This window comes from Microcaecilia unicolor, chromosome 9 (assembly GCF_901765095.1).
Source record: "Microcaecilia unicolor chromosome 9, aMicUni1.1, whole genome shotgun sequence".
Taxonomy (NCBI): domain Eukaryota; kingdom Metazoa; phylum Chordata; class Amphibia; order Gymnophiona; family Siphonopidae; genus Microcaecilia; species Microcaecilia unicolor.
In genome coordinates this window covers 56,261,543-56,275,027 of record NC_044039.1, presented here as the reverse complement: position 1 = coordinate 56,275,027, position 13,485 = coordinate 56,261,543, and the positions used below count along the sequence as shown (strand labels likewise).

General features: G+C 42.7%; 1 protein-coding gene across 1 annotated transcript in view; it reads right to left on the bottom strand.

Annotated features, from left to right (window-relative positions):
• OVCH1 (ovochymase 1) overlaps window positions 1-13,485 on the bottom strand; it is an 86,478-nt gene that overhangs the window by 65,340 nt on the left and 7,653 nt on the right. Inside the window, exon 2 of the mRNA XM_030213671.1 lies at window positions 8,835-8,930. Coding sequence (XP_030069531.1) covers window positions 8,835-8,930 — 96 coding nt within the window. The remainder of the gene's footprint in view (window positions 1-8,834; window positions 8,931-13,485) is intronic.

The following is a 13,485-nucleotide window of genomic DNA, read 5'->3' as shown; positions in this document are numbered from 1 at the left end:
TAAATTGAGTGCCCTCGGTATGGGACCTAGAGTAACGGACTGGGTTAAAAATTGGTTGACTGGTGACAGATTCCTGGCTACGGAGCTGGAGCAATGGCTAAAGAGAGAATTTGCCCTCTCAGACAGCATGGGCCCGCTGTGCTTAGAGCGGGCTCATCGAGTGGGCCGACTACAAGATGGCCGCCAGTCACCGCGTGTAGTCCTCATAAAAGTGCACAATTATATCCACAAGGACGAAATCCTAAGGGGGTATCGTCAGAAGAGAGAAACGACAAAATGTGAAGGGAAGCTAATACGAATTTTCCAGGATTATTCATCTGGTTTACAAGATAAAAGAAAAAAATTTAATCCAGCGTGTCAGCGACTGCATGCTCTGCAAGTTAAATTTATGCTCCTTTACCCTGCAATTTTGAAAATTAAAAATGTCAATGGTTGGCAGGTTTTCTCCAGCGCTGCAGAAGCTGATACCTATGTAAAAAAATTGGACAGTGATCAGCTAAATGCGGGAGGCACAGCCGCAGACACTTGAAAGACTGGGACTCAGAGTGTGAGGGGCTAATACACTAATGTCTGTAACAGGTATTTGAGCTTTTGCATGTATAACCTTATGTATGGGCTTGAGTTCGGCATTTCTTGTTTGTATATGACGGGGGGGCCTTTAGCATGGAAGTGACCCATTCCCGCTGCAAATGACGGGAACGACTTGTTTAGGCAGGGTAGGGGGGCCAGAAGGGTGGAAAATAGCTTCAGGAATTTGGGCAGCTTACAGTTGGATTGCAGCTGGAGCCTGTACCCGCTATGTAGAGATTTGATTTCCCCGGGGAGAAGGGCTGGGCTCCTTGGGGAGGATAAATGGTGTAACGTGGACATGCCTGGATATAGCGGGAAACTCTGGTAGAGCACGTGTGCACTTGATGTCTTGGAATGTGTTGGGAATTTCATCCCCGATTAAGCGGGCCAAGATATTGGCGCAACTGAAACGGCACAAAGTTTCTATTGCCTGTCTTTAGGAGACGAAACTGACTGATCAGGAGCATGAAAAACTCAAGTGTCAATGGGTGAGTGACTGTTTTTATTCTTCTTTGGGAGCCAAAAGAGGTGGAGTAGTGATTCTGATTAGGAGGGGGCTGCTCTGTGATCCCAGGTTGATATACAAAGACCAAGAGGGCAGGGTGATTCTTCTGCAGCTAACTTTATCGGGGCAAAAAATGTATTTATGTGCTGTGTATGGCCCAAACTCCCACTCTTCTGTGTTTTTCAGATCCTTGATATCCCTGAGTCTGCGATACTCAGACGCCCCATGGGTGTGGGCCGGGGACTTCAATCAGGTCATGGACCCGGGGGTGGATAGGACTGCGGGAAAACAACAGAGTGAGGCACGGGGGGGGGGGGGGGGGAAAGAGGGGCACTCCAATCCTTGTGTCGTTCCTTAGATCTGATTGACCCCTGGAGGCTGCTTCACCCATCAGAAATTGATTACACTCACCAATCTAGAGTACATCAATCGTGGTCGAGATTGGACTATATTCTGATGCACCACTCGTTATTTACTAAAGTCACACAGGCCGAGATAGGCCCCATGGAGGTCACTGACCACTCGTTGATTTGGGTAGATATGAGGTTCCCAACGGGTATAGGGGGTTCTGCCTGGAGATTCTCATCCTTTTTGTACCAAGATCAAAAATTTAAAGAATATATTGTAACCCAATGGGAGCAATATGTAGAATTTAACTTAGAGTCATGCGAGTCCCCATTAGTTTTCTGGGAAGCATCGAAGGCAGTACTGAGGGGGGCTACTATAGCGTACATGAGCGCCAGAACTAAGAAACTCTCAGCGGGTATAGTTCACTTAGAACACCAGTTACGCCAGGCAAAAAAAGGGTATTTACAGAGACCCTCATTGGAAGCCCGCGATCTTTGGTCTTCCACGAAGGTAGCCTTAGACTCCCTAATTCATGAAAAGACTCAGAAAAGTTTTACAGCAAGAGGGTTTAATTTTCGCAGATATGGGAATAGACCGGGTAGGTTACTGGCCCAGATGGTGAGAGTCCGGGGGCGCAGAAAATTGATTACATCAGTGATATCCCCTAAAGGGGTTAGAATTAGTACCACGGAGGGGATTGTCAAAGAATTTCACTCATACTTTTCCAATCTATACTCTGGGAAGGGGGACGTAACAGATATGTCAGTGGAAGACTATTTGAGGGATGCTGGGCTCCCCCAGCTTTCTCTATCTGCGAGGGAGGCGCTTTCAAAACCACTACAGGCCCAGGAAGTGCAGAGGGTGTTAAGATCTTTACCACTGGGGTCGGCGCCGGGCCCCGAAAGGTTCTCGGCGGAGTACTACAAGACTCTTCCGCCACAGTTTATCGGCCCTCTGAGTATTTTGAGGTGGTGATAGAGCAGGGGGGGCTCCCCCGGGGAGGGAATGAGGCATTAGTGACTTTAATTCCAAAGCCGGGCAAACCCGGGGATAAGGTGGAGTCATACCGCCCTATCTCCCTTATTAATATGGACCTTAAGATGCTGGCTCGGCTCTTGGTGGATCGTCTCTCACCCTTTATGGGTACGTTGATTGGTGCTCACCAGGTAGGATTTATGAAAAACCGGAACTCAGTTCTTAATGTACAGAAAGTACTTCTGACCATTGCACATTGCCAAGCAAGGGACCGGGACCTCTTACTGGTTAGTTTAGATGCCGAGAAGGCGTTTGATAAAGTACAATGGAGGTACCTATTCCAAGTATTAGAGTACATAGGTATCGGGGGATGGTTTTTAGACGCTGTAAAGATACTCTATAGAGACCCAGTAGCCAGAATTTTAGTCAATGACTAAATCCCCTCCGATTCAAATTAAAGCAGGAATGAGTCAGGGGTGTCCCCTTTCCCCCTTTTTATTTCTGTTATATTTGGAGCCCTTATTAAGGACCATTGAGGTCGACCCAGATATTGCGGGTGTCCAATTACCAACTCACTCGGTAAAAGTTTTGTCCTTTGCAGACATATTCTTGACCTTGACTGATCCTCACAATTCTTTAGAGTCTTGGCAGCTATAGATGAGTTTGGGCTACATTCTGGACTAACGTTGAATTTAAAAAAATCAGTTGCTTTGCCTTCCACGGAGAGGATACGTGGGGACTGGGGAGACTCCTTTCCACTTCAGTGGGTGCAACAGGAGGTGACGTATCTGGGAGTGAGGATCCCAATTGACCTTGGCTCTCTATATGAGCAGAACATGGTACACTTAAAAAGGAGGGTGGCACAATCGTTGTTGAATTGGCAGGATTTGCCCATTTCTTTGATGGGCAGGGTAGCACTCTATAATATGGTCTTGTTCCCTGTATGGATTTATGCTTACCAAACCTTGCCCATCTTCCTGACCTCAAAAGATGATAAATGGCTGAGGACAAAGTTAAATGCGTTTTTGTGGCAGGGAAAAAGGGCACGCATGACAATCAACAGGGCAATTCTGCCAAAAGCACAGGGTGGGTTGGGATTGATGGACCTACGTATGTTCTCAGTGGCTAGTGGTATGCGCCACATTTCAGATTGGTTCCGCACCACTGAGCATTTTTCCCTCACGGCTGCTGAGACGAGTTGGTTTGAACCTTTGCATTTTTCCAGCTGGCTTCATCAGGCGAGGGGGCGGGGCCCTGATTTGGGTATGGCTTCTGCTATACTCAATCCCTTGCGACAGACGTGGAGGTGGCTCTGTAAGTTCTTTACCTTGAATAAAAGTGTCCCCATTGCTGTCTATAAGAGGTAATCCAGAGTTTCCGGTGGGAGACTCCTCTAGGACTTTTAGAGACTGGAGGTCTAAGGGTGTTACTTATTTGAGTCATGTGGTGTCCGAAGAGGGAGGGATGAAAACTCTGTCTGATATCAGTGGAGAATTCCACCTGGGAAAGAGGGATCCTTTTGCATTTATACAGTTAAGCCACTATGTTAACTTATTACCTAAGAAAGATTTATCTGTAACAGTTTGGGAGTGTTTAAATTCAATGTTTGCTCTTGAGGCACAGGGAAAGATCCCATTGAAGTACTTTCATTCCCATTTAAGAGAGCATTTACAGTCCACAGACTTCACCCGGATGGCACAACAATGGACTAAAGAACTGGCCTTCTCGGTGAGCCCGGAGAGTATCAAAAATACATTGATAGGTACATACAAACTGACAGAAAATGCTTGCTGGTGGGAATTACAATACAAGTTCCTGTTTCGTCTTCATGTGTCACCAAGAAGAGCATTCCGAGCCACCCTGCAAGATTCAGATGTATGCCCTAAATGTGGGGAAAAACAATGCAAACCTGGGCCACATGTTTTGGAACTGTCTATGTATTCAGAAGTTTTGGAAGCTATTAGCGCTGTAAGTTTCCTCGATGTGGGGCATAAGGTGGTGCATTTCTCCAGGTCAGTTGTTTGGTGACTACAACACGCGGTGAGCAGCCAGGTCAGGTTCTAGAGCGTTTCTGCATAAAGCTGTGTTGATGGCAAAAAAACTAATTTTACAACTGTGGTTGACTCCAGACACTCCAACAGTATCACATTGGCGTTCGGCGATAAATTACATGCGTTCATTTGAACGTAGCGGAATTACCGATCTTGCAGGGCCCAAGGGAGACAAATTCTGTTCTGCCTGGGCACCGTTTTGGGACACTTTTACTCCAGTGGCTCGTAGTAGAGTGTTAAATTCCTGAAGTTAGGGGGGATGGGCGAGAGTTTGGGAGGGAAGGGGAGAAAATGTTATAAAATGTTTACTATTGTTGTTGGAACTGAATAAGGATATGTTTGGTATGGTATTCATTGCCTGATATATGACATAGTAATATCCTGTTTTGTGCATCATTTGTAATAAACATGAGTTAAAAAAAAAAAAAAAATTGGTTGACTGGTAGAGACAGAGGGTAATTGTAAATGGAGCTTGCTCTGAAGAAAAGGATGTTGTCAGTGGAGTACCGCAGGGACCATTCCTAGGGCTGAATCTTTTTAACGTCTTTGTGAGCAATATTGCAGAGGGGCTGTCTGGTAAGGTGTGTCTCTTTGCAGATGATACTAAACTCTGCAACAGGGTGGACACCCTGGAGGGTGTAAATGACATGAGAAAGGACCTAGCGAAGCTGGAGGAATGGACCGATATTTTGCAACTAAGGTTTAATCCCAAAAAATGCAGGGTCATGTACTTGGCTCTCAAAACTCCAAGGGAACAGTACAGTATAGGGGGTGAAGGAAGAGCGGGACTTGGGGGTGATTGTGTCTGATGACCTTAAAGCTTTCAAACAGGTAGAAAAAGTGACAGCCAAAGCCAGAAGGATGCTTGGGTGCATAAAGAGGCATGACCAGCAGGAAAAAGGAGGTGATAGTACCGTTGTATAAGTCTCTGGTGAGGCCCCATTTGGAGTACTGCGTGCAGTTCTGGAGACCGCACCTATGGAAAGATATAAACAGGATGGAGTCGGTCCAGAGGGCGGCTACAAAATTAGTAAGCGGTCTTGAATACAAAAATTATAGGGACAGGCTTATGAACCTCAACATATATACACTGGAAGAGAGGAGACATGATAGAAATGTTTAAATATCTCAAGGGCATATACGTACAGGAAGAGAGCCTTTTTCAAATGAAGGAGAGCTCTGGAATGAGGGGGCATATGACAAAGTTAAGAGGGACTAGACTTAGGAGTAACCTAAGTGCGTGGAATGGCCTCCTGGTGGAGGTGGTGGAGTCTAGGACTGTTCCAGAATTTAAAAAGGCATGGGATAAGCATGTGGGATTGCTTAAGAACAGGTAGAATTGGGGGTTACAGAGGATGGGCAGACTGGATGGGTCATTTGGCCTTTATCTGCCGTCATGTTTCTATGTGACACTCAATGCAAAAGACTGGATAGCAGCCCTCTCGCTGCTGGACTGCTGACTCCATCTTAGTGTTTGTGTTTTTCAGTAATTTAAAATTTGCTACAGTATTAAGGATAATAGCCTATTAGCAGTTTTAGCTATAGGATTTTTTTCTTACTTCACCAGGGTGATGCTCTTCTCTAAGGTAGCACATATTGGCCTTCTCTATTTGCCTCTGGTTCCCTTAGCTTCTCCAAGCCTGCTACTCTAGCCTCAAGAGAACAGACTTATTCTCTGAGAACTAGGAGCTCCTTGCATTGAGCACATACATATAAATATCTTGCCAACTGGGAGATAATCATACATGTGACACGCAATGCATAGCACTGCATCTTATTATGGAGTTGCTTAATTGAAACTTAAGGTACTAGGGATATTAACTATAAAGAGCCATAAGATTATATGGTATAGTGTGTGACTTTAGGGTTTGCTTCTCAGAAAGTAATTGTGATTAGAAGTCTAATGAAAACGCCCCTATTATCCCAATTAGAATAACTGACTTAGTTAAGATTATAAACGAAGAGATGTGCTAGGGGTGGGTATGGAAACTGAACTTCAACTTGTTGTGCCTTCTAGAGGCTGTTAAATGCTGTAGGTTGTAGCAGAAAGTTCCAAGTGTTGAAACTATGGGGAGAAGGGTTTTATACTATGGATACCAGTTAATAAAGTTTAAACTGTATCAATAAACCTACAATTCCTCTTTTATCCTAGTCAGAGTGATGTGGTAGCCGTGTTAGTCCACTATTAAAAGGTAATAAATAGAAAAGAAAATTAGTCAAACTTAAATACATTTTTTTGATTAGCTTTTGAAGGTAACCTTTCAGATGTGAAGGGTTACCTTCAAAAGCTAATCAAAAGATGTATTGTTAGTCCAATAAAAAAACAAACTTTAAGTATCTTGTTATTTTCTTTTCTATGTTTTGTTTTATTTCTATTCTAGTCAGAGTCACAGTTTGAAGTTAGTTACTCTCCTTGAGTTTTAAGATTACCAGTTTATCACTTACAGTTAAGCAGCGTGTTTTTTCTAGCAAAAAAAGGTGCCAGTACTCAAATGCCAGGCCACCCTTCAGGGGTGGGGTCATTACTGAGGGACCCACCCCACAATAGCCAGGCCTCCTGCAATCAGACACAGAATTCAGGCAAGGCAGAATTGGTGTGTAGAGCCTGAGCTCCTTCATTAAAACCTGGGGTCCATGGGTCAATTTTAGCAGACAATGGAAAAGGTGCCGGTACTCAGTACCCCCAAGTACCCCCTCAAAAAAAGCCCTGCAGTTAACTGACAAAGGAACTGATAATCCTATCTGCACCCTGCAGTGGAATCATGAGCAAGAACTGTATGTGACCCATGCCATCCTCAGTGGTAGGACTGCTAACGAACAAAGTGAAGCGCTGGAGGGACAATTGTAAATACTTTTGCTATAGCTACTGTTTGCTAAATGTTGATTGCCTTTGTCACCATTACAAATTACTTAATGAATTTTTTTAAAACTCACTTATAAACATCGGTTCAGAGCAACATTATCTAGAGTCGGCTGATTTTTTGGAGTAGATTTATACAACAGCATGAACCGTTTATTTGGCTTTGTGGATTTATCCAGCCCCATTTTTTGTCCCAATAATCAAATTAGGTTGTGTACCCACTTCCTACTCCAGAACATGCTCTAGGCAACTGCCTAGGCAAACACCAACCTGGGGTTACATGAGCAGCATTGAAGCACTGGATTTATAGTATGTAATTTGCTAGCTCTTTGAAGGGTACAGCTTTGTGTAGATCCTTTCAAAAGAACTCAGGACAAGTACCATTTGCCATTCACTACCATCACTTCTTCCATTTTCTGTGAACTACTGGTAAGGTAGATAAAAACAAAACCAATGCAACCCCCCTTCACTATCAAAAAAATAGGGGGGTTGGTTTTTGAATTACCTGTTTCCTCAGCTATCCACGCTTTATGCATCAAAAATAATATGCAGTTTTCTCGTCATATGGATTGTGAATTAACAGGTATGAGCCCTTTCTGAATTAGGAAGATGCAGTTGAACAGTGGGTACAAGACAGGCCAAATAGAGGGGGTGGGGAGTATTAATGATGGCATATTGGCACCATGATTTAGCAAAAATAGTATAACCCAGAACATTAAGCCAAGAAATCAAACAGTAACTGTAAGGGAGAGGAAATTATTGTACTCTTTTAGTTGGTATGGGTGGGCAGACCTGATAATCCATATAGTTTTGTATCTGCCATACAAATTATAGCAAAGAAATGGAGAAAATGATATGACCTTTTAAAAAGATTATATTTTTATTGCAGCTTTCATTTAACAATTTTTCTAAGTATGGGTTTCATTTGGGTGTCAGATGCAATAGAAGAGTTGTGTTTGACCTGGGAAAAACAATGGATTGCCAACCTCCAACTTAAAGGAACATTCAAACTGGAATTGCACTGCTGCTTTACCACCTTAATTGTTCATGCAGTAACAGAACTGGCTTTTTTTTTTTTGTATTAGGCTTGGTTTAACCCCTTTCTTCTTTTGGCAAAATGAATTTCAAATAAAAGTTAATTCACTGTGTGCTGGTTACAGATTCTGCATGATTCATGTACCCTATTGGGTAGGACCTAGACAGAAAAATGCAAGTTAAACTGGAAATATCTGACTTGTCAATGCTTCATGAAGATAAACGTATTTGAAGGCCCCTGGTAAAATTTGATCTATGACAAAACTATACCACATTTAGTAAACCTACAGTCTTGACACAAGCCCCCAGGTAAAGCAGATGAAGTCACACATTGAGCAATACCAGACCATGCCTCAGATCTGAAAGAATCTGAGGCTATGACAAAGATGTACCAGACAAAGTAAGACCACCAGTATAGGATATTGCAGCTTATGATAGAGGAAAAGTCAAGACAAAACACGCAGGAAAGCTAAAAATAAACATTTCTTACCTTGCTCAGGTTTTTCAAGAGTCTCTTTATTTTTCTGGCTTCTCTGCTGTGATAAGGACATCAGCAAGTGTTCCACATCTCCCAAATCTGCAAAGGCTGTATTATAACACCAGGGGAAAAAAAAAGTTCCACATTGGAGTAGATAAAGCAGAAGTACATTTTATCCCTGGGTCTTACAATTAGCAAGTAGAGAAAAAGAGTAAGCAAGAAGACTGAAGAATTAAAAATCTTGAAAATTAAGCTTTATAACAAATATTCCACACCTTAAGAGCATTCAGTGACAATACTATAAGCAGTAGATAACAGACTTTTCTTGTGCAAGGCTTCCCAAATCAGTCCTGACCACACCGTTGTCAGTCAGGTTTCTGTATGAAATCTACTGGGTTTGACGTGTTTGCGGGTTTCTGTATGAAATCTACTGGGTTTGACGTGTTTGCGGGTTTCTGTATGAAATCTACTGGGTTTGACGTGTGTGTGTATATCCACCATGAATATGCAAGCAATAACATAATAATCTGACCAATAGTGGGGTGCTCAGAACAGGTTTTTTGCTAGTTGTACTCTTATGAGATGACAGCCTTGGGGAAGTTTGATGTAGGACCCTGTAGGGTACACTAATCCTACCATTTCTTGTAGGTGAAGTTGTATTCAGTATCCTGGATTTTTGATGAGGGGGTAAGAAGAAAATCAAAGTCCTTATAGCTAGCCTTTCGGAAAAGCATACAATCTCTACTACCTGCTAGATCTAACAAAAGGCCAGAATTTAAGTCTACGTAACACATGAAAGCACTTTATAAAATGGACACTCATTTCTAGGCATTTTACAAGTAACTATTTGTACAGAATATTCACCAACACTTGTATATACAACTCAACAGTTTTAGGCTTGTTTTTGTCCTTCTGTTGCTTGGCTATCCATACTCTGTTTACTTATAACCCTATGATACCCTGGGGTGTTTTTTTTAAACTATAAACTGATCAGATGTCTTCATTTATGGTATATCAAAAACATGAGAGACAATGGAAGTTGATGAATTGGGCAGGAGCAGTTGTAAGTAATTCTGGTAGAGAACCATGTGTTTTTCCCCATCAGGTGAGAAAGACTAACTCCCTAAAAACCTCAAGAGTTTACACCATAATATAGCCCTATCAGATAGATATAGACACTAACCTTATACAAGACATTAAATCTCTTAAAACATATGAGGCTGCAAGGGAGTCCTTTGTGTCCAGCATTAGTCATCTATTCTCTAAGAAAAGGTGCAATACATCTCATTATACTCCAGCAAGAGCACTGTGACAAAGCTGGACCTTCTCTACTAGAAATTGTACAGTCTTCTCTTGCATTTATAGCAAAGCCCCAAGCTGTCTTGACAAAAAGATTGCACATGACAGCAGCAACCTTGACTATGGAGCAAAATCAAAAATCTACAACACGAGCCCAGTAGTTTAGCAACGATGTATACTGCCTCGCATGTGGGAAACCAGAGTTCAATTCCTAAATTAAGTCTTCCATTTCCCAGTCTGGCCAGGTATACTGTGGAAGCAGCATTCTCAGCCCCTGGGATGGAAAGCAACCTGGCCATTGAAAAGTGTGGCACTTAGTGGCTGAACTTGGAGCCAAGGATTGTAGGATTCTGGAAGAACACTTGTGCCTGACCCTTAAGCCATTGCATTTCACAGCAATAACTGGAAAGCATTGGGTGAATACTATGGATGAGGGACAAAACCAGATGAAAATTAAGCCAAAAACAAAATTCCACTGAAGCTTAATGCTACCTATGACCACATATGGTAGTTGCACGTGTGGAAGTAGGTACAACAGAACAATGAAGAAAAAGCTTATGTTTCCACTATTGGAAAGTTTAGCAATCGAGAGTAGGATTCTAAATACTAAGCATCTTTTACAGAAGGTAGTCTCTCGGGTCACAGCTTGTCAAAAAGCTATTTCACCAGTTACTAAAGACAGCTTACAAAGTAACACAGTAAATGACACCAGATACAGACCTAACAGTCCATCCAGTCTGTCCAACAGTCACAGTCATCACTAAAACAACAATGAATGTGATAAAATACTTGATCATTGTCCCTTTTGCATTTCTGGTACATAGACCATAGAAATCTGCCTGGCCCAGTCCTTAGGTTCTAACTACTGAAGCTGTTGTCAAAACCCACTCTGGCCTATCCAAATCCATCTTGTCATTTGCAAGACAGACCATAAAACTCTACCCAGCATTGTTCTCTCATTCCAAGTTACTGAAGTTTCCATCAAAGCCCTCTACAGCCCATCCTTAACTAGATTGTCTGCCATATACAGGACCAAGACCGTACAAGCTTGCCCAACACCAGCATTAGATCTTCACAACCAGAGTTGCCATCTAAGCACAACACGCAAACATATACAACCATTTAAATTTGGGTTTTTTTTTCATACCATTCATTTCCTAATTAGAGATCCTCAGTGTTCATTCCACACCTTTTTGAATTCAGTCACAGTTTTTTTTTTTTCCACCACCTCCCTCGGGAGGGCATTCCAAGCATCATCAGTCACCCTTTCTGTGAAAAAGAACTTTCTGGCATTACTCCTAAGTCTATTACTCCACAACTTCTATTCATATCCTCTAGTTATACCATTTTCCCTCTTCTGGAAAATATTTGTTTTTATATCTTTCCAGTATTTAAATGTCTCTATCTCCCGCCCCTCCTGTCCGCTAGGAAATACATACTCAAGTATTCAAGTTTCTTCTCATGTGCCTTTTGGTGCAAGCTCCATACCACTTTTGTCACTTTCCCCTGGACCGCTTCAAAAGTCTTTTTACATCCTTAGCAAGATACAGCCTCCAAAACTGAACACAATAGGAGTATTATGGAGCCTCAACAATGACTTGTACAGAGGCATCAACACCACCTTTCTTCTGCTGGTTACATCTCTCTCTATATAGGTTAGCATTCTTCTGGCTATGGCAACTGCATTGTCACATTCTTTTGTCACCTTTAGATCCTCAGATATTAAATCACCCCAAGGCCCCTCTCTCTGTCTGTGCTTATCCTTTGTTACCCAACAATTACAGACCAGTCTCTAATTTTCCGTTTCTATCCAAAGTGATAGAAACAATAGTGTTCAGACAATTGCAAACTTATGTGGACTCCAAAAATTTGTTACATCCCAGACAAACGGGCTTTAGGAAAGGCCATAGCACAGAGACTATTTTGACTTCTCTGTTAAGTGAGATCCATGCAAAATTAGAGCATGGCTATATCGCCTTGGTTGTTTCACTTGACTTGTCTGCAGCTTTTGATTTAATTAATCATAAACTAATTCTTGACAGATTAAGGGAGACTGGCATTTCAGGGACAGTTATGAAATGGTTTATATCCTTTCTTACCGATCAGTCATTTAAAGTAGTTCAGCAGCAATCCTCTTCCATAACATACAATTTATCATGTGGGGTTCCACAGGGATCGGTCTTGTCTCCAATATTGTTCAATTTATATGTTAGTCCCTTGGCACTCCTCATTCAAACAATGGGTATTAGCTCTTACTCATATGCAGACGATTTTCTTATTAATTATGTTAAACCATCAAATATAGATCTTACACCGCTTCAGAACTGTCTGGATAAAGTGGCAGATTGGTTGACAACAAATCAATTAGTACTAAACCCAGAGAAGACTGTTACATCTTGGATAGTAGGACAAGGCATATGTCCATCAGTGGTACCTATGTTATTTGGCCAGAGCATCCCTACAGTTAAATCCTTTAGATATTTTGGGGTCATAATTGATTTTGCACTAACCTTTGATGAACAAATATCTGACGTAGTGAAAAAAATCTTACTACTTAACATTTCTAGAGCGCTACTAGGATTACACAGCGCTGTACAGTCCCTGCTCAAAGGAGCTTACAATCTAAAGGATGAAATGTCAAGTTGGGGCAGTCTAGATTTCTTGAATAGTGGTATAGTGGTTAGGTGCCAAAGGCGACATTGAAGAGGTGGGCTTTGAGCAAGGATTTGAAGATGGGCAGGGAGGGGGCCTGGCGTATGGGCTCAGGGAGTTTATTCCAAGCATGGGGTGAGGCGAGGCAGAAAGGGCGGAGTCTGGAGTTGGCGGTGGTGGAGAAGGGTATGAAAGGAGGGATTTGTCTTGAGAGCGGAGGTTACGGGTAGGAATGTAAGGGGAGATGAGGGTAGAGAGGTAAGGAGGGGCTGTAGATTGGGTGCATTTGTAGGTTAGCAGGAGAAGCTTGAACTGTATGCGGTACCTGATCGGAAGCCAGTGAAGTGACTTGAGGAGAGGGGCGATATGAGTATATCGATCCAGGCGGAAGATAAGACGTACAGCAGAGTTCTGAACGGATTGAAGGGGAGATAGATGGCTAAGTGGGAGGCCAGTGAGGAGTAGGTTGCAGTAGTCAAGGCGAGAGGTAATGAGAGAGTGGATGAGAGTTCGGGTGGTGTGCTCAGAAAGGAAAGGGCGAATTTTGCTGATGTTATAGAGGAAGAAGCGACAGGTCTTGGCTATCTGCTGGATATGCGCAGAGAAGGAGAGGGAGGAGTCGAAGATGACTCCGAGGTGGCGGGCAGATGAGACGGGGAGGATGAGGGTGTTGTCAACTGAGATACAGAGTGGCGCGAGAGGAGAAGTGGGT